Raw genomic sequence first — 24,870 nt, forward strand, 5'->3', positions numbered from 1 at the left:
ATCAACCTACTCAACCATTAATTCACCTGCTCATTTGCCACTGCACCTAAAGCTTTCAACAAAAAGACAATAAAACACTTTAACTGAGTTGAGTTGTCCCAGCATCCTTTTGTGTGGAGCCAGCCTTTTTCAAGTTTGGGCAGGAGCCGAAGGAAGTTTTAAAAAAACTTGACAATGATCCACTTAAAATATTTATCACTGATACATGATGGCAACTCTGTGTCTTTATTCTCTTTCTATAAACGTATTAAATATTTGACTCTATTAAAACGTGTTTTCTGAGTATTGAAAATAACTCCATGCACACACTGGGCGCTGTAGCATAACCTTTTCAACTTTATTAACCATGTACAGTTAGAGACAGAACACATGAGAAAACAAAGAGAAGCAGAAAAGTGTGTATATGTAGATATAAAAAGAAAATATTACCAAAAAAACCTAAACGTGATGTTATTGGGGGGGCGTGGTCCCCAAACATTTCAAAATAAAATTCACTCACTTTCTGAGCTCGTAGGACCACAGAATTAAACGAAGCATGAGGGAGGGTCCTGAGAAGGCGTTGGCTTAGATGCACACAGATTATATGTTCATACAGATGAAATGTTTCTCAGATGAAGTTTTACATGGTTAGTTCTGTCCTAAGTACAAACTGTGGTTCATTCCAGACAAATATATAAAAAAGAATAAACAAATAAAACAAACAGAATAAAGGGCCACTGAGCAGCCTCCAGTATGTACACAATATATATGCATCACCATCATAAACAAATCCATACGGCTAATATTTTATATGCTGAAGGTGTAAGCTTCGTCCCTTTTGCTCTAAATGCAGCCTGAAAAACTAAGAACACATTTAAGAAAACTACAATTAAAGAGTCTTTCTTCAACCGTACATAGAGTATTATTAATATAATCATCATCATATGAAAATAAAACATGACAACTCTGGGAAAAGCCTATTAAAGATTATATTTTCAGTTTGACAGATTAACGGGGGGGGGGGGGGGGTTGCTGTGTGCAGAAGCATTTTTAATATAGAATATATATAATCCTCTAAAATAAAGCCAAACACAAAGTTTTGGCAGTTTTTGGCAAACGTCTTCTTAAAGGAAGGTTCGAGGAAGATTTCTGAGTCGTCCCCAAAAGGAAAAAGTCATAAAAATGTGGACATCAGGGTTTCAGGTCTATGACGACACCCATCACTCACGTCACGATATAAAACATCTGTGTTAGCACTGTAACCTGTTTTCAGACACCAAAGAGGCTTTTGCATAATGTCGTCTATTGAAAAAAGTTCACACACACTGACAATAGTTTGGCTGCGCGACACACACGACGCACCTCCCTTCACTCTGCAGGCCTCAGATCCGAGCACGTCCTCAGACACATTTAGAAACACCTACGACTGCTGCCCGAACCCGCCCACATCCACTAACCTGGCACGCTTTTAATTTTTAGATGCGAGTTTGTAGAGATGACCGACAGAAACTCGTCCGAACACTAAAACTTTGAAGGTGCAGAAAGTCCAAAATGGAAAATGCAGTTTTTTTTATGAGCAGCTGTTAACAGAGCTTTAAGTCTAATGCCACAAATGAGCGCAGGCGTCATGTTTGCAGGTCGCCGTAAAGAGCAGGAAACACAACACCTGCGAACTTCTGAATGATGAATATGTGTTTATAACGAGTGTTGGGTGGAGCGCCTACAAGAAAACGAGCTAGTCAAAGATTCAGAACGGGAGGAACTTGTTTTATCCACCAGACGTTCGCTAATAAAGCTAGTTCTGTTAGCAAGCTAACGTTTAATTCAAAGTATGTAACAGGACACAAAGAAAATTTACTGTTATCACCATTTGTAATTTCTATTTTTAAGATGAATTTTATGAGCTTAGTTCTTGTTTTCTGTCTCTAATGGAAAGTTATTTTATTCAACACCTGTACATGCTAACAAACGAACTCTCCAAAAATATTCAAACACAGCGGTTCTGTTAGCTAATGTGTTTTCTTTTTCAAACACTAATTTACCAATAACAGAAACTTGGCCAGGCAAAAAAAAATAAAAAATTAATAAGAATACTGTTTTATTTAAAGTTAAAAGTGTTTAAGAATAAAAGAAAAATAGTTTTGTTAGCAAAGCAGTTTCATATAAAATGTATTTTTATCCGGACAAAGTTTTATTGCTAATCTGCTAATGAGAAAACAAGTTCCATTGTAAACAACAGTGACAGCAATATTTCTACTAAAATTTTATTTAAAAGATGTATTTATTAACAGGAGCGTCCTTCAGGAGACAAAGAAGTTCTGATAGCAAGTGTTGCAGTTACGCTACATTTCAAACAAGCTAACGACTCTGCTAGCAGGCACCTAGCAGCTGCTAACAGTCTCCCATTTATTTCCATCTCCAGAAACTCTTCACTGAATGCTAAACAAAGGCTCCCGGGAACGATCCAGGAATTTGGTAAAATCGTGCCAGGAAGTTTCGGACTGCCAAGCATGTTAGCTCGAAAGCATGTTAGCTTTTGACCTTTTGCCATTTTGTGGGGTGACCGGGCTCGGGACCACCTGACCTCGCCTTCACTCACCTACACTCTCCTTTCTGCTGACACTCTCGCGGAGGTCCGACTGTGTTAGCGCGTCCACGCCTGTTAAAGTTTCGAACATTAAAAGAAAGAGTTGGTATATCTGCAGATCTATGAATACCTAGCGAACGTACGACTACTACATGTGTACAAATGGTTATGCATGGTCCCTGCCATGTGTTAACTCCGCACTGAAAGCTCAGAGGAACTCGGGCTTCTCCTCTTTGTCAGGAAATATAGGAAAATAGAATTTCACAAACACATGCATTCCCCATGAAAACAAACAGGCTTAAGAGATACAGTAAAACCCTGCAGAGAGACGAGCGTGTGGGCTGTTTTGTGTGTGTGTGTGTAAATGGCTTCCACAGAGAGTTGTTATGCCATGTGTTTAATGTTCTGTTGTGTGTGTTCTGAGGACCACGTTACGATGTGAACGTCAGAGGGGATTCAGGGAGAGGAGTCTGTAAAACTGAAGCAAGCGGCCGCGTCTCTCCTCAAAAGATCTTTCCTTTCTTCTTGTTCTTCTCCATCGTCCTGCGAGGGCAGAACGAGATCATCATTTCACGACTTTCACAGGGAAGAAGAAAAATTCATGCCTCACAGATTTCCTTTTACTATAGTTCACAAATCAAAATGTGGCTGGCATGGATACAGGCAGTTTCCCATCATATCTTTGATTCATATTAATTAGTTATTCCCCCGTAGTTACACTTTATGATTAATTTTTAAATTTGGATTGTTTCTGTAAATGATGGAGGGGTAAAACCAGCCGCACTTATGAAAACACCCGACCATCAAACATGAGTGTGAGCCACGACATCCAATCAAAAGGAAACATTTAAAGAAAAAAACAAACACATTGTTTCCAATTATTGTGACAATGATGAGCTGCACTTAAAAATTTAAATATACAACACTGAATAAAATCACACTAAACTACTGGAGGTGTGTAAATTAATAAAACCACTCTGCAACTTTTCCTTCATAAAATACACAAACTTTAAAAACTTCAATAAAAACAGAACCACATCATCTATAATCCCTGATGTAAGGATCTGCTTTAACACAGGTATCAGTGTGAGCGTTACTGACTTGGAGGCGTCGAGCTTCTGCTGCTCGAGGATTCGCTGCTGAGCCTCCCAGTTGGCCTTCTCCTCCTCGAACACTCGCCGCTTCTCCTCCAGCTCCTTGTACTGCGCCTCCAGGTTACGCTTCATCTGCTCGTGGCGTCGCTCCAGCTGACGGTCAAAGCAGGAAACGAAAATGAGCCACTGCAGTTTCTTAAACTCCAGGGTGGAAAAACGAGAGTTACAGAAAGCTGAAAACGGTTAATTAAAGCCATCAGAGGAGCAGCCATATCACCGTCCTCATCAGCAGGTGCAGTCTGCAGCAGCTCCTAACCGAAGACACAGATTTAAGCTCGAGACAAAGATTTCAGTGGGCTGCAGCGCACTGAGCTCCCACTGCCACTGTAATAAACACACAGGTCACTGAATATACAAGCAGCTATTACATCCATCAGCCAATCAGGATCAAGAATGCCCAGAGGATAAGTAATAAATAATTTAGTAACAAAAATACATAAAATACATGAACATCACGGCACTGTGTGGTGTTTATGCAGAGCTGCAGGTGCGACTGAGTAATCAAAGGTGATGAAACATGATGCAAACATCCTGAATATCAGAAACACTGTGGGCTGGAGAAGGTCCGAGCTGTTCTCTTATTTAGTGATCTGTACGTTATGTCTGTGTCATAGTCGCATACATACAGGGAACCTGCGGCGTTATGGTCAGGGGGCTGAAGTGTGCCCCTCTGCAGACCTCACTTTACTGTGGGGTAAAAGAAACATGCTGCTTTCATCCTCAAACTCACCTCAGCCTCTGAATCCTTCAGTTTCTGCTTCTTCTCCTTCACCTTCATCTCAAAGACCTGCTCCATTTCTGCCTCCATCTTCTTCATTTTCATCACATGCTCCCTGCGCTCCTCCTCCATCTGAGCCAGGGGACTCCTGCAGATCACGGAGGGAGGTTAGAAGCCAGAGTTTGTGCTGTGCACCAACTGCAAATCGCTAAACTCCAGACTGGAAATCCAGAGCTGGAGGATTCTGAAAGGTATCATTATCATGCAATTATTATACGGCTGCACAACATCGACAGCACAGCTACAATCAGTGTGTTTGCAGCTGTACAAAAATCCAATTAAAATCCTGCTTATGCAGAGAAATGTGACTGAACTGAGGGAAGTAATAATTTCCACACACATCATTTATTTTTGTGTGTGTTTCCACTCTGGATATACTGTACTAAGCACTTTATTACATCATCAGCTTTGACTGTGCCTCACATGTGAAGCATACACCAGGGGGCGCTGCAGAAAGGGTTTAAACTGATGGACGCTGTTAAGAAGTAAAAGCAGCGAAGCAACCAAACAAGCAAATTACTTGGTGAGCTGTCCCTTGGTCTTCGAGGTGTCCACTCCGTTACATGTGACAGCAGCAAGTTTCTTACTGCGGTAGTTCTCATAGTGGACGTTGTTGGTGACGTCCTTCAGATCCTGCATATGGGTCCTATGAAGGGGGGGTGGGGGGGTGGGAAGATGAAATATAGGCAGTGATGTCTTAAATATGTGATCACACTAAAGGCACACGCACGCAATTATGTCAAACAGACTCGATGCAGTGCCTTTCAGCATGCTGAGGTCTGGACTCTGACCCGTCATTTTGCAGATTTGCTGCTGTGTTTGGGATCAACGTCCGGCTGCAGCACCCAATTTAGGCCCAACTGTTGGACTTCTGAACATCGCACAACCGGATTTTGGGGTGAATTTGCTGCGACGTCCACTCTGAGATGACTGTGGCATTGTGTTAACACACAGCTGAATGGACCAGAGCAGCAAACTGCCAAAAATCTTGATGATGATAATCAGTTAATCAGGTGCATTGATCATGAGCACCTGGCTGCTACTTACCATCTCAGTTCCTATGGAAACAGTAAGGATGGAGTTTTTCACAGGACCGGACAAAGTCTTGTAAAAACCTTTTTTTTTTCAGATGACTAAGTTTGGCACGTAGTGATGTGGTTAAAGTGTAGAAATACATTTCACTGTGCATTGTACTGTGTATAACTGCGCATGTGACGAATAAACACTATCTTATCACTATCTAATCTTAAAATCTATCACAGATGAAGACACTCAGACCATTTAAAAGCCAATAAATGAACTTATTTAAAAATGACACCATAGAAAACTGCAGATCTCTGCCTCCACACAGCAGGAGGAGCTGCAGCATCAGTCTGATGACTCAACTGTAAACTAACAGTGTCATCAGGTTAATTCTGGCCTCTTGGTGCCACTGTGAGTTTAACAGGAACTGCATAAAACTGGTTTAATAGTGGGTCACAAATCACTCTGTATTTATGAAACTGAATCTGTGCCCGGGGGGTGGCGTGGGGGGGTGGCGGCATGTCTCACCTGATCAGCATGTTGCGCAGCACAGTGAAGTCGCAGTGCTCTCCGTTCTCCACTGAAACACAGGAAGTGAGAGGAAAACACAGAGGGGGGGGACAGAGGAATCACAATTACTACACATGAAAAGCTCTCACACTAACAAAGACATTATCACAAACATCATCATATTTTTGCTAAATAACTGATAAACAGCAGCCATCTTTAAATGATACCGAAGCAGTCCCAGCAGAATATCATCGACATAACTGTAGTGTGTTATTTATATCAGACAGTCAGTAGTGATACAGTGAAAACAGATTAAAATTATTAATACATATACACTCCAACAGATACGACATTTTGTAAAGTTCATTCACTCAGCAGTTACAAAGGGAGGGGCACACTCAGAGCAGGTATTTTCAGGTGTAGTTGGTTAAAAAAAAAAAAAAAGTGGTACAGTATCAGTAAGAGCAGCACGCTGATTAAAAACGAAGGGTGGGGAGACATCAGGCCGTGATCACATAGGATGTTTCTGTAATGAAGTTGAAGCTTTGCAGAAGGCTTCAGGTACTTCCTGTATTAAACCTAAACTTCACAGACTACGGACTTATTTGCAAATTCAATGCCTGAAAAATCTGCCACACTTAGCTAATTAGCTAGCTCTGGCACCACCATCAGCACTAATGACATCATCTTCCTGCCGGGTGGTTTCTCCTTTTCTGCTCTGTAGTAAAGACGGTGACCACTGACCATCCTGGAACTCATATCTGAGCCACACTGTTATACCCCTAAAGTGTTCTGTCTGCAGGGTTATTAGCACAGTCGCTGCAGCTGGAAATGAAATAAACTGAGCGTGAACTGCAAGAGTAATCTTGGAAACCAAACCAACAATCTGAAAGATGCTAATAGTGCTGATTTTAGAGATTACTGTGGATACATCACTACAGCCCGCAGAGCCACGCTTTGGAAAATATAATGAACACCATTCCAATAACACACCAAAAAACTAAGACAGAAGATCAGCAGCTGAGCAGCAGACATTACCTCACTGTAGTACACTCAGTCTGTCGAAGCTAGCAGGGCTCGCGGCTTCAAGCATTACTGCATGGGCTAAGATATTACGCCCTTAACCCCAGAGCGAGCCCTGACCTCCTGCTGCGTTTAAATGAAGACGCTCACAGCTCAGGTTTGTTTCAGCCTCCTATCTGATCACAGCCTTACACAGTCGGACCCAGGGACGTCACACAGTTAGAAAAAAAACAGACCAAAAACCAGCAAACACAACTGGTCTCATTTCATCACGGTACAGTTAGACTGTGAGTTTCATCTGGACAACAAAAGACAAGGTTATGAGGTCAGATGGGATTCTGGAAAAGGACTGCAGATAAACTGCTGTTGAAGATGTATGTGGAAGACCTCCAAGCCTCCTCTTCGTCAAATATGTTGCTCCTTTATTGGCTAGCCTTCCCCACTTGGCAGTCAATCATCATCATCATCAGGGGAGTGAACAAGGAGGACACCTTACCATTGATGAAACTTAAGCAGTCCCGCCCCTTGGCCTCCCAAGCCAGCCATTGACCTCCTGTCTCTTCTAGAGGAGGGAGCTCTGACGGAGGGGAGGGGTATGGTTTTTCAGTTACTGTCTGCGCCCAGCAGGGGGCTAAATCTGGGTCTGGAGCGGCTGGGTTTGTTACAGCTCACGCGTGGCCCATAATCGGGCAGCGCTTTGGCCCAGATTCAGCCCAGATTCAACACCAAAACCGGCACGTGTCCAAGCTGCCTGGCTAAAGAGCGCAGGGCTTGTAGAGGGAGTGTGGTGGTTGGAAGGAGTAGGGTGTTATATGAGGATCTCTGCATGACCAGTTGGGGCGCAAGTCTCAAATAGGGGGCAAGTAGAGGAGCTAAGTGGGATCAAAGGTCATAGGAGAAAAAAAAACAGGTTGTAACTGATTCATTTTATTATTGATGAACGGCAGAAAACACCTGATGCATACTCCAGGGCTTTACACTAATTCATGTGACTTTAGCTTTTTATTAGCCAATCAGAATCTCGTGGACATTAACGGTGCATCAGGTGATTTGAGCCCGAGTGCTCTGTCTACTAGCAGTGTTTATTTAGGCCATGATGATGAACTGCATTGGCTTAATGAAACAAGAGCAAACAACCTTTAATTTCCAACATGCATTAAGTGTTTGTGCAAACATGTCCACAGCCTTAGTTTAAAATTCCAAATATGCTGATGAGTGAGAACTCATGATACCAAGCCACGTGTTACCTTAATGACTTAAATGAGCTGCTACATGCCCTTGTGGAAGATCCTAGCTCGCTATTATCTGCTCATGATCCTATAAGCAATGTGTTAGGATGTGGCTCCCAGTCCTTGTTCCAGTGATACAAAAGGCCTGCACACAAACCCGCACCAATCAGCTCCTCTCAGTGAAGGAACCTCATGGTGAGGCAGGGCTGACACTCAGCGGTTTGTTTGATATCACGGGAGCAAAGAAGGGATCCACGGCGTTAGAGTGATGTTTCTATTGCACCAAACAGCCTCTAGTTTTCTCCATGACTATTCACAGCATCAGACCTGGGACAAAGCTTTACATCTGCTGGTAGATTTGGAGGAAAATTTGAGTGTAAATATCTTCAGATGCATCACAGTGAGGGATTCCTGTTTGGTATAACTTTGACCATCATTCTTGTCAGTATTAAAAGTAGGATGGGACCTTGGAAAGTAGGAATATCTCTAGAAAAGGAACTTGGTGGAGCAAGAAACACAAGCAATCAGACAATCATAAAAGCTTTAAATCCACACTAACATTTATTCCTTTCCAACAGTTACCACAGGTGGGTTTATTGGGAGCTCTGCTTTAGAGCTCCTCAGGGACCTTAATCAGATTTTCACCTGAGTTTAAGGCTGTGAGATTTCAGCAATCTGCAAGTTTACTGCAAGCCACACTGTGTGGTATAGGTCCAATTAACTTGAGTGTGGCATCAAGCATGTAGCCTATACAATTATAATACCCACTGAATCATAGGCTACGATGCCATTTTCTTCCACTTTTTTGAATTCAGGGTTGAGCTGCGGCTGGAGTCTATCCCAGCTTTCACAGCGTGGAGGTGGGTACACCCTGGACAGGCCGCCGGTCTGTCGCAGGCTAACACACAGAGACAGACAAGCATTCACACTTACAGATGATCTGGAACGTCTTTGAACTGCGGGAGGAAACCGGAGTACTCAAAGAACCCACACGGGAACAGGGAGAACCTGCAAACTCTACACAGAAAGGCCTCAGACAGCCGGTGGATTTGAACCCAGGGCCTTTTCGCTGTGAGGCGACTTGTCTATGCACTGCACTTCCATGCTGCCACGCTACGATGCAAGGCAGCAGTTCCTCTACCACTGGTTTCCATACTACATCCTTCTTGGCACAGTCATGCTGAAGGACTGGAGGACGCAGCATACAAACAAGCTTCTGCTGCCTGAACTTTCTCCTTTGTTGGAATCCCAGACATGCATTAATCACCACCTCATTTTACGCTTCATTGTTAATGGATGGTAAGCAGACATAGGCCATAGCAGCATTCAAATTGTGAGATGGCAATCCTAAATTTTAGATTTGTCCCAGGCTAGGCCGAGTCTGCAAGGCCAACGCACTCCACAGTGTAGGACCACCACTTCTGAGCCACGACCAAACACACTGTTATGGCCTCTTTAAGCAGGTCGTCTTTCATCTGGGACAGCCCCAAATCACAGTGTATATCCAGCCTTAGTTCAGCATATAAGGTAAGGCACTTATTTTCAGCCTGACTGCAACTAAAGTGGTGCAGGTATCCTGGGTAAACAACCTTTTCAAAAAAGTTCGATCATCTCACGGTTTGTGTTTCTTGTCTCTCTGAACGTCACCTTGTTCCCAGATTTTAGTAATTACTGTTGTGAGTGCAACAGTATCTTAAGAGATATAAACGATAATTAAAAATATCAAAAAGACTCGAGTAGCAAATCAATTACATGATGTTCTGAAAGTTTCAAATTCTGAGACCAGATAACAAAAATAACCAGTCATGTGACTCCCTGGTAGATCACTAGAACTCCTGCCCAATGCTAACACTTAGCACACAATGATTACTGACAACAAAAGGAAGTGATTTAAGAAGGTTTATGTAGCCTTGCTCATCTCTACCTTTAGTGGGTCTATTTTGTGTAAAGTACTGCAGGTTTTGTCTTAAGCCTCTTCCACATAGTGGACATTTTAGGTTACAGCTGCTTGGATAACCCTCTAATAGATAACCCTCAAAATAGAATAGAATAGAATGTCTTTATTGTAATTATATGGAATGTACAACAGTGTTCAATGAGATTAGAAGCCCAAAATGTCTGAGTGAAACAAACAGTGTTGGTGGTGTCATTGTTATTTTTCATTCTGACTGGCATTCGCTTTGCCGTGCCTCTTCAACGTTAACATGACAAACATTTCTGAGCTGTTGACTCGGATCTGCAGAGTGAGACATTTTTACCATTCAAAAATGTTTAATATTCTCCTCAAAAATGTCTAAGACTTCTAAATCAACCAAAAACAAAAACCCTATTTAGTATTACACACTGGCTAAACATGACATCATTGCTAACGTCGACAAGTGAAAAACCCATCAGTAACATTAACTGTAGCAGACAGGCTGCAACTTAGAGCTTAGACCTTAGAACTTACAGATGTTAGGAGAACAAACATTTTGGTACCAAACTGATGACAAAATTCTTAACATGAAACTGCATTCATTTTTCTTCGGCACTGCAGTGATGGTTTTACAGTCATGTGAAAAAGAAAGTTTTCATAGGACTCTATACGAAGAACTAAGTACACCCCACGTTCCCCAGCAGCTCGTAGAACCACCTTTAGCAGCAATAATTTGAAGTAATTATTTTCTGTATGACTTCTAGTCTCTCACATCATTGTGGAGGAATTTTGGCCCAATCTTCTGTGCAGTGTTTCAGCTGATTGAAGTTTGTGAGCACCCCCCCACAGTGTTTTAATCAGGTTGAGGTCTGGACTCTGATTGGACCACTGCAACACCTTTGTATTTCAGTTGGAGAATTGTTGCTGTGCTTGGGATCATTGTCCTGTTGCAGGTCCCTGTGTGGGCCAAGCTTTTGTCTGACAGATGGCCTCACCTTCCACTAGGTGTTCATGGTCAATGACTGCAAGGCAAAACCATCAAATCATCACCAATCCACCATCATGCCGACAGTTGGTATGAGGTGTTTGTGCTGATATGCTGTGTTTGGGTTTCTCCAAACATTACTGAGTATTATGGCCAAACACCTCCACTTTGGTCTCGTCTGTCCAAAGGACATTGTTCCAGAGGTCTTGTGGTTTGTTCAGTAGCAACTTTGGAAACCTAAACCATGCTGCCATGTTCTTTTTAGATAGATGCGGCTTTCTCCTGACAACCCTTCCAAACAAGACATAATTGCTCCGTCTCTTTCCAATTGTACTGTCATGAACTTTAACATTTAACATGCTAACTGAGGCCTGCGATTGGAGATGTAGCTCTCAGTTTTTTACAGTTTCTCAGAGTACTGCAGTTTGACCGTGTGGTGAATTTGCCAGGACTTCCACTAATGGTAGAATTGCAGCATTGTGTTAACACACACCTGAAGGCTCCAGACCTGTAAACAGCGATATACTGTGCTGTTATAGAGGCGGTCACACTTGCTGATGATTAATCAAGTGTATTTGATTAGCAGCACCTGGCTGCTGCTTATTCTCTTAATTCCTATGGAAGCACTTTTCTTCCTGTCAAAATACAATGCTGTGAATGCATGTGTTAATGTGCTTTGTGCATGTGTTCTTTAAATAACGGTATTCACTGAATACTTTGATTTATATAGTTTTGACATCAGTAATCATGTTATTTAAATTCACACTGGCAGTCACATTTCTGGTAATATGACGTTCATGCTTAGAAATATCAAGAAACAGGCGGATTCTTTCTAGAAGCTAACTCCGACTAAGTGTTAGCAAGGAGCACGGGGCAAAGAGTCTACCAGGAACACCTGAATGACTTCGGTGGGCATTTATAAAGTATTGTCAACATTCGTCTTTGTGCTTTCAAAATAAGTTGAGCGTTTGGGAGAGTTTTAGAAAGCCCAAGTCTGATTAGAGCATTGGTTTGACCATCAGCCTAATGATGAGAGAGCACAGCAACAGAAAAGTGGAAGGAAAGGAGGGATGGGCAGATACTGGCAGGAGGGGGCCTGGGATATACTTTAGGGTAGGAGGAGTGGGTTGAAAAATGAGGCTGAAACAAAGTGAAAGATGGTTTTGTTTACCAAAAATGCCCTCTGTCAGTCATGGAAAAGAATAGACAAAGAAAAAAAAGAAAAAAAAAAGAGAGAAAAGAAAGAATGAAATAGTGAAAGACTGATAAACGGTCAACCACAGAGCAAATAAATGTTATATTACTTTATATAGAAATAGATATATACAGTGTATTACCTTACCAGAAGACAAATGAAAGTGAACATACCAGTTAGAGCAAGAAAAGTTCATTGTGGCTACTGGTGACATCCTAGTGTACATATGTCTATTCTCCTTTTCCAGAATCCCTATCGGGGTCAAGACCAACACTACCAAAAGGAGTTGTGGTGTTGTGTGCGTACTGAAGGGAGGAAAGGCGGGTGTACAAGGTAAAAATGTAGAAACTGCCAGATAACCTTGCACTTGTCAAAATGTAACCGACATCCCAACAGATTACAGTACATTCACACAGTGTTGGCAGTGTCCGTCCCCTCATGTATCTGCAGTTCTGGGGGGTAGTGTACACACTCTTTTAAACTTTTTTAACTGCAGTGTAAAGCCCAACAAAAATAAGTTATTCTTGATGTATAAAAAGCCCAAATTTACACTGATGTCTTCTTCTGCATAACAGGGCCTGGACTTCATTGGTGATCAACCTACTGGCGCTCCATGTTCTATGCCAGTGATTCCAGTTTTACCCCGAAGGCTTTGGAAAGCACAACTCCCAGAACAAGATGACTGGAACTAAATGGTTCCTCTGGTGGAAGCATGAGTAGAAAAAAATCGAGTTCTTTGAAATGTTCTCGGACTCCAGGGGATAGAGTGGTCAGAATGTGCAGCTATGTAGGCTTCTTATTGTGTTTGATGGGGCATAATTTTGGTGTGAGCAAAAGTCCATGGGGTTGGCAGTGAGCACTTTTTGCCCATCTCTCAGGCACTTTCCACTGGTGGGTTAATTGAAGACAATGTATTCTATGAATGGTGAAAGATACTAAATGCTGAAGGATCTTTACTAGAGCTAGATGACACTTCTGTGGACAAACGGGCCTCAGGATATTAATGGTATGGAGATAATTTGGCTACTCAATCCCCCACACTTGGCGTGCATGAAGACAGTTGGGATAGAGGTCTTGGTGGTTCCAATTGGTTCTGAGGAGCAAAGATGCAAATCTGAACAGGTAGTCTGCTCTGACTAACTGGGCCAGCACACACAGGGTATTCTTCTTTCATTTCAGGAGCTTTCAGGAGGTGGAAATAAAAACTTCAATGATCAGCAAGGTTCTTATAAAAGCACCTCTCCAGAAATGTTCACATTAATGTGACATTTTATCTTTTACGAGTTGCATCTGACCATTTATGAACTGTTCTCCTTTCTTACATTTTGACAAGTCACTGTATTAGCCGGTAGTTAACACATTGAGTGGGTGCAGGGGGTTGTTGTGGAGAACATGCACTGTGTTCCACACTCAGGAATATCATGCTCCATCCATTCCATATAGAGAACACGGTTACTGCTGGACACTCTCAAACACATCAACTTTCAAACAGCATCATGCTCGAGCCTTCTTTCTCACATCAGTCACTGTCTGACCAAAGTGGAGTAACATACAGCAACTCTTAAAACCAGACAGGAGATGAAAATAATCTTCACTGCTGAAAATCATAAAAGCTTTGAAGGGTCAACATTTGTTTTCTAGTTCATTTTCTAGACTTCCGGGTTGGCCACAGAATGCAAACTTGCTTTCCAGCACAGGATCCGAGTGAACCTACCTTCTGCCACGCCCCATGGGTACTGGCGACCTCTGACCTTCTTGCCGTTCACCTCGATCACCACATTGCTGCCAACCACCGCCAGCGGCATCTTCTCCTGGAGAAGAAACAAGTCGAGCATCATGTTAGTTCAGGCAGGCCGCAAAGTCAAGCTCAGCCACAACCCTGACAGATCAGATCACATGAAATCATGAAGAACCAGTTTCTAATTTTTACATATTAACCTGCATTTTCTGTTGCCAAATTTTGTCAAAATCAGTTAAAACTGGCACAAAAACTCGGTGAAAACCTGGATGCCAGTGCAGGAACCCACTGGCTGTCATCTGCTGAGCTGTCCTCTACATACATTGGCCAATATTTCGTGGCTTCTACCAATCTGGGCCAATACAACCTGTCTGCTGGGTGTTGCTCATAAAGCAAACAGGCTAAAGTGTTTTCAGAGGATAGTTGATAGTTGGGATTTTGCATTTTAATTCTTTCACTGCTTTGGATGACTCATCAGGATGGAACCAAAGGCTGCTTAAACCGAATCAGTCAACAGGTTTTGGACTACAAACCAGACCAGAAAGTGTGCCTGCTTACTCTGCATATTCATATATGTATAGATTATATGAGAGATGAGCCAGCTGGAAGAAAACCCTGAGAGCACGTGTAGCAGACGCCATGTTTGGTTTCGCCTGAGGCAGCAGCGACTGTAGTAATTACCACCAGTCAAAGTTCATCAGTAAGCCTGTCTATAAATCTGATGATCAGTTATGTAATCAGCCTGTTAAGCGTGGGAAAATGAGACTGCAGTAGCTGCGGGGGGGTGGGGCCTTCCTGCTGAGATCAATCAGAAGATCTTAAGTCAAGCTTTAACAGCACTGCGTTCTCCATCACCTTGATCTTTCGGATGAGCTTGTTGTCCTCGTCGTCTTCTGTGTCCGGGAATTCATAGATTTTGATTTTGTGCTCCTGAATCTCTTTCATTATCTGAAGAGAGAAAGTAATCAGTTATCAAAACATCTGCACACACAGATGTTTAACATTAAAGACGGAAGGAGGTCCGAAGATCTAAAATGTGCCTTCTAGCATTTGTAAAGTTCACTAACGAACACGACTTGTTTAATCTGCACAGCTAGAAGTTGTAGTTGAAAGTGGAACGACTCGTTATCCACGTGTTCATATCCCTGTGCAGAGTCTTTCATGGCTTCCAGCTAAGCTCCCTGTCACGAAGACACTTCAGGCTCTCGTCTTTCCGAAGTTTGGACATCAGAAGGATCTCATTCGTTTTCATCCTCCTTCAGTCTTTATGCTAAGCTAGGCTAACAGCCGCTCCTAAGCTTCCAGCTTTATACCCCACATACAAGAGTTGATTTAATCTTCTCATCTCTAAGAATTAAAGGTAATAAAAATATTTACCTAAATGTACTTCAAGCAAAACATAGAACCCCAGTTCCAATTTAAGACTGAATAATCTGATAAATACATGAAGTTCATTCTCAATAATTTAAATAAGGTTAGTAAAATTTTTTTTTATAATTTTAAAAGCGATAAAGGAAATGAGCACCATGGAAAAGTTTGGGCACTCCAAGAAATTTAACCTCATAAATAACTTTTAACCAAGGCCTCACACCTTTATCAGCTTATTCAAAGGATTTGTTGGGAAAGGAAAACTGATGTGACTTTCAAATCTTTGTAAGAACTCCTGAAATCTGCTCCCAACAACAACCAGCTGTGGATGTCTGAGCCGCTGCCTAAATGTTAAAATAACCTGTATCCATAAAGCAGGAGAAGGCTGTAAGAACACAGCAGAGCTTTTTCCCAATTTCATTAAGAAATGACAATAAACAAGAACGATGGAGGACATGTTTAGGACCTTTTCAAAAGAACTGTGTAGGGGATAACCAGAAAGGCACCTCAAAAGACAGTTCGACCCGATTCATTTGGGTAATATGTGCTGTGGACCAATGATGTTAATGTATATAAAAAAGCTGAAGATGTAAAGTGGACGATGGATAACGGACCACCTCAGGAGGCACAGCTTAAGGTTCTGCTCCTCACAGTCCTCTAACCTACAACAATGACCCATCATCTCCCAGAACAAGAACTCAGAGCCTCTCAGCTGCTGTGTTCATAAGCTGTGATATTTCTGTGAAACAAAACTTAATGAAGCCTAAAATATCAAAACAAGTCAGGATTAAACTTAAACTTTCAGGAAATTAGGTCATTTACTTTTTTACTAACAAAAATATGGACCGGGGGTGCCCCAACATTTTCATGCTGTATGTGCTGCTTGTAGAAAGTGAGGGTTTACCTGTACGCCTTAGTGAGCACCTGTTTCAGGTAAGGTGACACAAAGGTGCACAAATACCTGTTTTTTAAAAAGCTGGCACTCCTCAGGGGTCAGAGTGTCGGCCTTCGCAATGAGAGGGATGACGTTGACTTTGTCGTGGAGTCTCTTCATGAACTCGATGTCCAGCGGCTTCAGGCTGAAGAAGAGACAGAAGGAAAACTGTGAGGAGGACAGAGGGCTGCTCGACACGCGCTCTGAGATAATTCCTGAACTGCTGTTAATGGTTTGAAGACTTTCAGTTGAGATACTTGGTTCTTCCCTTTGCACACTGGATACGCCTTTACTCTAATATCGACAAAAAATGAGAAGATGGAAAATGCTGAACTGCAGCAGCCGTTAAACTCTGAAGTAAATGCGACTCATTGGGGCTGTGGTGGCAGAGCTCTGCCCTCTGCATGCATGCATGAAGCTGCGGCTGAATATGATTACATTATTTTAAGTGGGTCAGTGGCCGTATCTGGTGACTCACCACATGAACGAGGAATTAACTCACAAGAATGAATCTAAAGAAAATGCCACCGCGTGCCTCCTCAGTTCACAGCAGTTCAGTGGGTCACCAGCAGAGGGCCACACAAAACTGTATAATACCTGCAGCCCGGCAAGCGACTGCCAGGGACCCGCAGCGCCTTCATCTCTGAATGTCACGCTGCGTGGGCACACACAGAGCTCCGGTCAGCCATGAGGTCGGTGGGCTGAATGCATGTGTAGACACTGTGAGACTGTGTGTGTGTGTGCTGCACACTGAGAGGCAGCTGTGCCAAAATTTAACTGTACATGGTTCAATTCACAGCTGCGTCTGAAGGACTGGCTGAGTGGTGGGGGAAGCAGGAATGAGTTATAACTTATAAAATTGATCAAAGGGAACCTTAGCAATCAATCAAAAAGAAAACAGAGGCTAGCTAGCTAGCACCACACTGAACACACTCGAGCATCTACCACAGGCCTGAAGGCGCTGCTACAGGAACAAACCACATGTGTCTGTTATGCAACAGTTTTAAATGCTCCTCACAGTTTTCTTTATGATTGTAACATAACTTTAAAATGTGACGGTGCCCGACTCCTTCAGGCGCCTCCAGCAGCCCGTGGAGCGACTCAGTACCAGTCAAAAGTTTGGAGATGCAAAAGATGCACCACGTGCTCCACGATGCTGCCTCAAACCCTCTCCTCCTGCCCCGACATCAACAGTGAGTGACACGAGCTAACGCCGGCTTAGAAAGGGAGTCTCTAATCAGCCCGGCTCCTACCACTCCTACTACTGATACTCAGGTATGCAGTATAAACACTGGTGTCCTAGTTGTACTACAACATACGGGACATACGATACAGACACAAGTGAGTCTAAAACAGAAGCCAAAACCACTCTGCTCCTCGTGCTACAGAGACCCTGGGCTTGACCCTTTGGTGACCTTTCCAATAGAAAAGGAGATACAAACATTACTGCAGGACACTCGTGTGTGTGTGTGTGTGTGTGTGTGTGTGTGTGTCGCTTTCTGAGACACTGTTTGTTCAGTGTTTATCCATATGTTGAAAATAGTGCAAATCTGTGCTGTTTTCTATAGTCTGCACCTTCAGCATGGTGGTGACACAGAGCCCACAGTTAGCTGTAACCACATTCTTCACCAACTTAACTCATAACCTAACATCATTTGACCTGTTCATTGATTAGTGAATAGGTATATTTAACTAATTACGGATCAGATCCATCGACCAGCTTTAACTGTGATTCGATGCCCTCTCGATGGCAGAGGTTTCTAACCGCCCACTGTGTGTGCAGAGCTGCAGCTAAGCTAACAACTCTTCACTAAATCAGTAATTTAGTGGCTTGATAGCAGCAAACTATATAATGTGCTGGTTTAAGGCAAATTATGGAAATTAACCTTTCTGGGGAAACGACTGAATGTAATAAAGAATTATGCAGAATAAATAAGATCAGATTACATTCACTACAACAGCAAAGCGATTCTACTGGCTCAAAGCGGCTCGTATGAATGCACTTTATATATAAATGCTTTTTGCTGTGTGTTGTGTTGAGTAAGTCATCCCACGAATGCAGAAAGAGGCCAGACAGCTGTTTGGTGGCTCACAGAGGAGTGAGGTCAGGTTAGGGTATAACGCTGCTGCACCAGATCATACTGGAGTCAGAGAGTCTGCTTCGACCCGGAGGAGATGCTGACTGTCTGTGAAGTCAAAATCCTGACAGTGATTTATCAAACGTTGTCTGCAGAAAGCTGGACTGGCTGTCAGAACTCTTCTAGTTACTGCGGCACCCCGGGGGGACGATAACATCAGAGAAATCTGGAAACGAGCTTCTAGCACAGGATTTATAGGATTTCAGATTTTACAGCCACACTGACTTTTTTGGAGGCAGCAGTTTGAAAACTGGCCTTCTGGAACTTGTTGCATATTTTTAAAAGCAGTAAACAGTCCTACAGGCAAATCCCTGAGGGGTGACAGTAAAAACACAATTAAGCGTTCCCATAGAAGTGGCCAACGCGTCTGCAGCTTTAAACTTATATCAACAGTCCAGGAATAGAAGAAGGAGGACCCAGCAGAGCCCTTTCTGATGATTTAATGGTGGTACAGCGTTTATTTACTAAAGCTTCACGTTGAAATCAGGCCTGATTTATTTATGCTAACCATCATACGCAGGGCACACTGCAGCAGTTTAACAAGGAGAACAAAACACACATTTACAGGATGATCGTCTGTTCTAAAAAATTAAAACAACTAAATCTTGAACTGAACTATGAAATGCTGCAAATGAGATGGTTTGTTTCTCAGTGGTCACACAGTCACCAGTGTACACCCACAGCCTTCTTTGTGGCGGATGCAGAAGGAACAGACTACCCGAGCAGACTATTTGGAGCATGATTGCAGTAAAGGCAGGGCCAGGACCGATTTATTTAACATTTAATGAACATTTGCTTGGAGACTGTTCCCAAGCAGCTGCCAGTGCGCTTCATTCATAGTTCAAGAAGACTGCCATTTCTACTGGTATCACTTATGGGGTCTTCATAACCTTCCTACCATGTAGCTGGAAAGCCAAAAGCATGTACCGCAGCAGCAAGGCCGCAGCACTGAATGGAGCTGGCATCAACGGCAATAATATAAACAGCAAGAAATGGGATCCAGGGGTGAAGGTGGGTTGCAAAGCAGCTTGCAGATGTAGAGCTGCTAAAGCAGCCTCCCATTTTAGATTTGCCAGTTTGATGTCTAGATTGGCATCATCTGATGCAGGCGGGCACTGATTTCAGCGAGCCTGCCGGGACTGTGACTGAGCTCGACTGAACACAGTTTACGTTCCTGTCTTCGAAGCGTTCCTGTTCTCGTCACTGCCTTAATGGGGATCAGGCTCAGCGTGGAGGCATTTTAAGCTGAGCTAAAATGATCAGCAGAAGCCAGATTTTGTTTCCACATTCACAGACAGCAGCACGTTTCACACACTTCATGCTTTGGGCTGCTGAAATAGTCACACATCAGTGCCATTATAAGCATACTGCGCGCCACTCATCTCTGCAGGCTTTGTCAAAAATCCAGGGAAAATTTGAATCCATCATTGAAGCCTGAGAGGCACACACACACACACACACACACACACACACACACACACACACACACACACACACACACACACACAAAGGTAACAGTGTATGACGTGTCTGAGATGAAAGGTCTGTTCCTGGGAGCTGCCTCCATTCTGATTGGGTGATTCAGTGATGGAGATCAGGACTCTACTGAGCATGAGCAGAACTGGATTGTATGTGGGTCACAAATACTGGCTGGCAGCCTCCTCTTTCATGAGACAGATATTCTGAAGATAACTGGATATAACGTCTATTCAGTCATATCCAGCCATATCCAGCCAGCCAAATTTAGAAGACTTCATCTAATTACTGTCTCTCTTTAGTTTCATCTACTGTATCTTATATCATCTCACGTAGCACCCACCCGTGTCCAGAGGGCGCGATGAAGTATAGGCAGCAGTGCACTCTGTTGTCTGGCATGGATCTGCGGTTCACCCTCGACTCTGCATTCAGGAAGTCCTCGCACTTACTGTCAATGTAGTTTATGACTGGCTGCCAGCTAAGAGCATGGAAAGAAAATGTCAGAGGGGGTGGACTGAATAATAAAGAGCATATGATTGCTTGGTATGATCCAATTGTGCATTACTTAGTGGGCACTCCTTACCAGTTGCTGTTGTCCACTGCATCTCCAAACCCTGGTGTATCCACGATGGTGAGGGTCAGCTGCACCCCCCCCTCCTTGATCAACACTTTGGACTGCTCCACCTGGAACACACAAACATTCACAGCCTTCAGGATCTCAGTCTTACAGTCCTTCTGAAGTGTTCCCATGATCATTTTACACTTTCAGAATACAATTTGGCAGCATGTACGCGCCCACACATGCTGGACTACATGCTTAATGATGTGACACTATTCTCTCCCACTCAGGGCACCGACTGCACTGCACGTGCTCCCACACAGCCTGCTGGGAGATGCAGGGAAACCGATCTGCTGGTTGAATGCGAGCACAATCTTTTCCTTCCTCTCAGCAGTGATTGTGTGGGTCAGAAACAGACAAACAGCACTTTGGTCAAAACCAGTGTCTTCAAAAGGAGAGTGTGATTTCCATTCTCAGACATTTACATTCAGCTGCATGAACATAAATGGAAAAGCACAAGTGAGGACAGCAACTGCAAGCCCCCAGCACCGAAGAAAGCAGACATCAGTGACAACAGATGCTGGTTCAGTCGGATACAGCATGAAAGGAGCTTGGTGATGGCGGGTTGTAAAGTGGCTTGCATATTTATAGCAACTGTGGGTGTTTCTTTTCATTCACCTCTTTTTACTCTGTTTATACCCCACTCTGCATCTAATCATTAGTTATTATTAATCTCTGGCTCTCTTCCACAGTGTGTCTTTTGTCCTGTCTCCCCCCCCCTCAGCAGATGACCCCCCCCCCCCTGTTAAAGGGAGTTTTTCCTTCTCACTGTCACCAAGTGCTGCTCATAGGGGGTCGTTTAGTCTGTTGGGTTTTCTCTGTAATTATTGGAGGGTCTTTACAATACAAAGCGCCTTGAGGTGACTGTTGTGATTTGGTGCTATATAAATAAAATTTAATTGACTTGAAAATTGAATTGAATGCTAAAATAATAAATGTGCCCAATATGACACAAGGACTCGTGTCAATTGGATGTGTAAAAATGTACAAGCTGAGGCAGCTGAGATCAGCTGATTGAGGCTAAACTGATCTTCGAGTTGTGCCTGAACCAACAGTAGCTGCATTTCCTCCCTGTGCACAGTATCAGTTCCATTCAAAACTGCAACTCTTTAATGAAGCTGCTCAGAAACCTTAAGAAACACTGCAGACTAAAGTTAGTTTGGCATGATCATACAGGACTGGAGGGGGGGGGGGGCCTGAAAAGTGGCCTGTAACTGCACAGCAAATGCGGGGATGCTAAAGCAGCTTAAGCAGAGCACCCAATATGTGATTGGCCAATTGGAAGTGTAGAAAACATCAGCTGAGCAATCAGCTGGCATTTCTGTCAGCTGATCTGCCAGGCTTGACTTATTACGCTTTACATTTATAGACACATTTCATATAGTGTTCCTGTTTGTGTTAAACATGGATAAAAAGGAGCAAATAGGTATTTTTAAACTGAGCTAATAAGTCATTTTTAATATTACATATACTGCAGACTCCAGCCGACATATCTAGAGCTCCCTTCCTCCCATCTTATATGCCTTGTATGTCTTTGACTTGCAGGTTTTCACTGTTTAAAAGCCTTTTTACACAAAGATCATGTATTTACAGTGAGGTTGTTGGGCGTTAAGTAACTGCAGTCAATTTTCTTAATTGTCTAAACTTCATAAAAAGAAATGTTTGCTTTGGAAGATCATTGAGATATCATCCGAAGTGCAGCCATCACTGTACACCGTTCATCTCTCTCTGCAGTCACATTCAGCCCCAGAGGGCCATCGTTTCCTGAAGCTCGCCTGCTCTTCCCTCACTTCACAGCATACTTTCACAGGCCCATCTAGTTATTTTAGGATCACCCTTTAACTCGAACCGCAGCCTTTCACTCTAACACAAACATTCTTCAGCTTCCACAGACCTTCAGATAATCTGTCTGACTTTACAGCTGAACATATATATCACGCACCGCAGTCATTTTTACATATCTGAGCTTAATTGTGCAGCCAGGCATGTGTGTTAAAATGTGTGTTTGCATTGTAAGTGTTTGTGCATGACATGTCAGCCCTTCTCAAAACCAGATCTGCTATTTCCACTGTTTCCGCGAAGAAAAACAGATTGGGAGAAAACCTCAAAAATGCCGTCAGGCTCAACACCATCATTTAAAAGAAATCTGATCTGTGGGGAATGCGAGCGAGCGACAAAACATGGGAGATTGTTCTGCAATATAAATACTGTGACCCGGTCTCTCCCGCTCAGCCTCAGACCGCAGCAACTCCTTTCCAGCTTGTGCACACTAACTGCTGCTTGGAGGAGCGCCTGGTTGCCCACGTTGCGCTCGTGGGGTTCGCATGAGGTATGATGAGCGCAATGGAGCGCGACAGAGTCGAAGCAAAGAGTTCTTAATGTTTTCAGTCCCGTCAAAACAGAGTAAATTTAGCACTGCGTTGGTACATCGTCTGGATCCCAACAGAGCTGCAAAAAGATGCAGAATCACCGCCTGACTCGCTCCTCTTATTTCTAATTTAGGACAAGTATGCAGGAAGATCAAAACTAACTGAACAGGACTTTTAAATTGATGCAGTGAGACAATTTGAACCTAATGAGGAAATAAAAAGCATTTGCAAAAAAAAAGCTGCTAATAAACTGCACTTTGATTGGAAGTATATAGGACAGACTCAGAAGTGTCCATACTTTAAACTTGATCCAACAAAAATCTGTTTCATTCAGCAATATATTACAAACCAGAAGGGCTGAGCACCACAGATCTGGAACTAAAGCAAAGGCAGTTCTTCACATTGAAAACAGAAATCTGAGAAAGTTTGATTGAACTTTAAGTTTTGATTCCCGTGATGAAAGGAAGCGGGATTGGACCGGACGCTCACAGAGCTGGCTCAGTCTCCCACATCATAGCACGTATTAGAGACACATTACAATAAAAAACAAGATGGTGTTGCGTTTGAGTTCATAGGCATATTTCAGACATCTGCAGTCAGTTTATGTATGAAGCCAAAGGCTGATTCGCAGGATGAGGTTTACAGGGTTCGCCCGAACCACAGGAGCTGAGACCTGAACCAAGACTCGCACAGGTGTTATACGATCAATGATGTCCAGGCCAGGTGAGGTTCCATTACCACAGGTCTCAGGTCTGTTTTCTAATAAGTGGAAGAACTGAATGGATCACCCTGCCGTGATCGGACAGTGTCGTTCATGGAACGAGTTCTGAGTGACACCGAATCTAAATCAAAAAGTATTTCCTACAAAAAAAGCTTCATTAGTCTCTAAAGCATGAGATTAGGGTTGGAGCAGGATGGACTGTTGGATGCATCTGGTTGTGTTTATCTCAAAGAACGACAACCTAACAGAGCCGGTGCTGTTCGAGCTCAGCTGGTGAATAATCACAGGCCAGGTTTGGTCTGAGGTAGGAGGTCTGACAGAACGACTGTCACAACAGTCCACATACTTATATAGGACTCCATTAAAATCCAATATTTACATATTTAGTGTTAGGCTCACATCAACCACAGTATATGGAACATGTGCTCAAGGTCAAACCTCATTCAAGGTGGCGTATCTATGAACTTCCAGCTGCATTTCCTCTCTAACCAAACTAAGTGAAGCCCTTTTGGCTGGCTCAGAATAAGGCAGCTATGTGCGCTGTGTGTTGATGTGTGGGTGATGCTCGTTTGTGATCACGTGAAAAGACGACAGCACGGTGCTGGTGGGAGTCGAAGTGTGGTGCAAAGCGACGTGTGGAGATGAATTCTGAGGGTGGGGTCAGAGGGTGTTGCATTTCATGGGAACATTCCTGCCCTGCTGCCGACCCTCTCAGACCCAAGGGGGAAATTCAGCCCCAATCCCTGTTTTTCTTTGTCTCTCCCCTCTGTCACATTTACCCCATCACTCCCCCCAGGCTGCAGACACTATTTAGTTTTACAAAGCTCCATCTTTTTCCTATCCTTCCTCGTGTTGTATCTGTCCATCACCTCCTGCCACCTGGCCTTCCTCTTTCCTTCTCGCTTCCTCTCACATTTCTCCATCTTCTATTTACCTTCTTTCCCAAACTGCTTCTCCTTTGTCCCTTTTACTCCAGATGCAGTCTCCCTCCTCCTCTTCAATTTGGCATTACCATAAAAGGACAAAACTCGGCCCTGTGGCCTCGCTGTTCGCCTCGTAGTTCCTGCTTTCTCACTCTCCTTTGCCACTATCCTCTTTTCCCCCCCAACAGAATCTCGCTCCACCCTTC

The 24,870-nt window shown here is 43.3% G+C and overlaps 1 protein-coding gene across 7 annotated transcripts in view; it reads right to left on the reverse strand.

The window, feature by feature from the left end:
* Positions 1 to 313: 313 nt before the first annotated feature.
* Positions 314 to 24,870, reverse strand: part of LOC115782363 (septin-7-like) — a 46,962-nt gene continuing 22,405 nt past the window's right edge. For 4 of the 7 annotated variants that reach the window (XM_030732510.1, XM_030732509.1, XM_030732514.1 and 1 more), the window contains exons 4-14: positions 20,616 to 20,716; positions 20,376 to 20,510; positions 16,446 to 16,563; positions 14,972 to 15,064; positions 14,093 to 14,189; positions 12,355 to 12,366; positions 6,050 to 6,101; positions 5,019 to 5,144; positions 4,451 to 4,586; positions 3,668 to 3,813; positions 314 to 3,109 (exon numbers count right to left, since the gene is read on the reverse strand). In XM_030732510.1, coding sequence (XP_030588370.1) covers positions 3,070 to 3,109; positions 3,668 to 3,813; positions 4,451 to 4,586; positions 5,019 to 5,144; positions 6,050 to 6,101; positions 12,355 to 12,366; positions 14,093 to 14,189; positions 14,972 to 15,064; positions 16,446 to 16,563; positions 20,376 to 20,510; positions 20,616 to 20,716 — 1,056 coding nt within the window. In that variant the 3' untranslated portion in view covers positions 314 to 3,069. The remainder of the gene's footprint in view (positions 3,110 to 3,667; positions 3,814 to 4,450; positions 4,587 to 5,018; positions 5,145 to 6,049; positions 6,102 to 12,354; positions 12,367 to 14,092; positions 14,190 to 14,971; positions 15,065 to 16,445; positions 16,564 to 20,375; positions 20,511 to 20,615; positions 20,717 to 24,870) is intronic. The other 3 variants (XM_030732513.1, XM_030732511.1, XM_030732515.1) reach the window with 2 other exon arrangements.

Source organism: Archocentrus centrarchus, chromosome 6 (genome assembly GCF_007364275.1).
Source record: "Archocentrus centrarchus isolate MPI-CPG fArcCen1 chromosome 6, fArcCen1, whole genome shotgun sequence".
NCBI classification, from domain to species: Eukaryota; Metazoa; Chordata; class Actinopteri; order Cichliformes; family Cichlidae; genus Archocentrus; species Archocentrus centrarchus.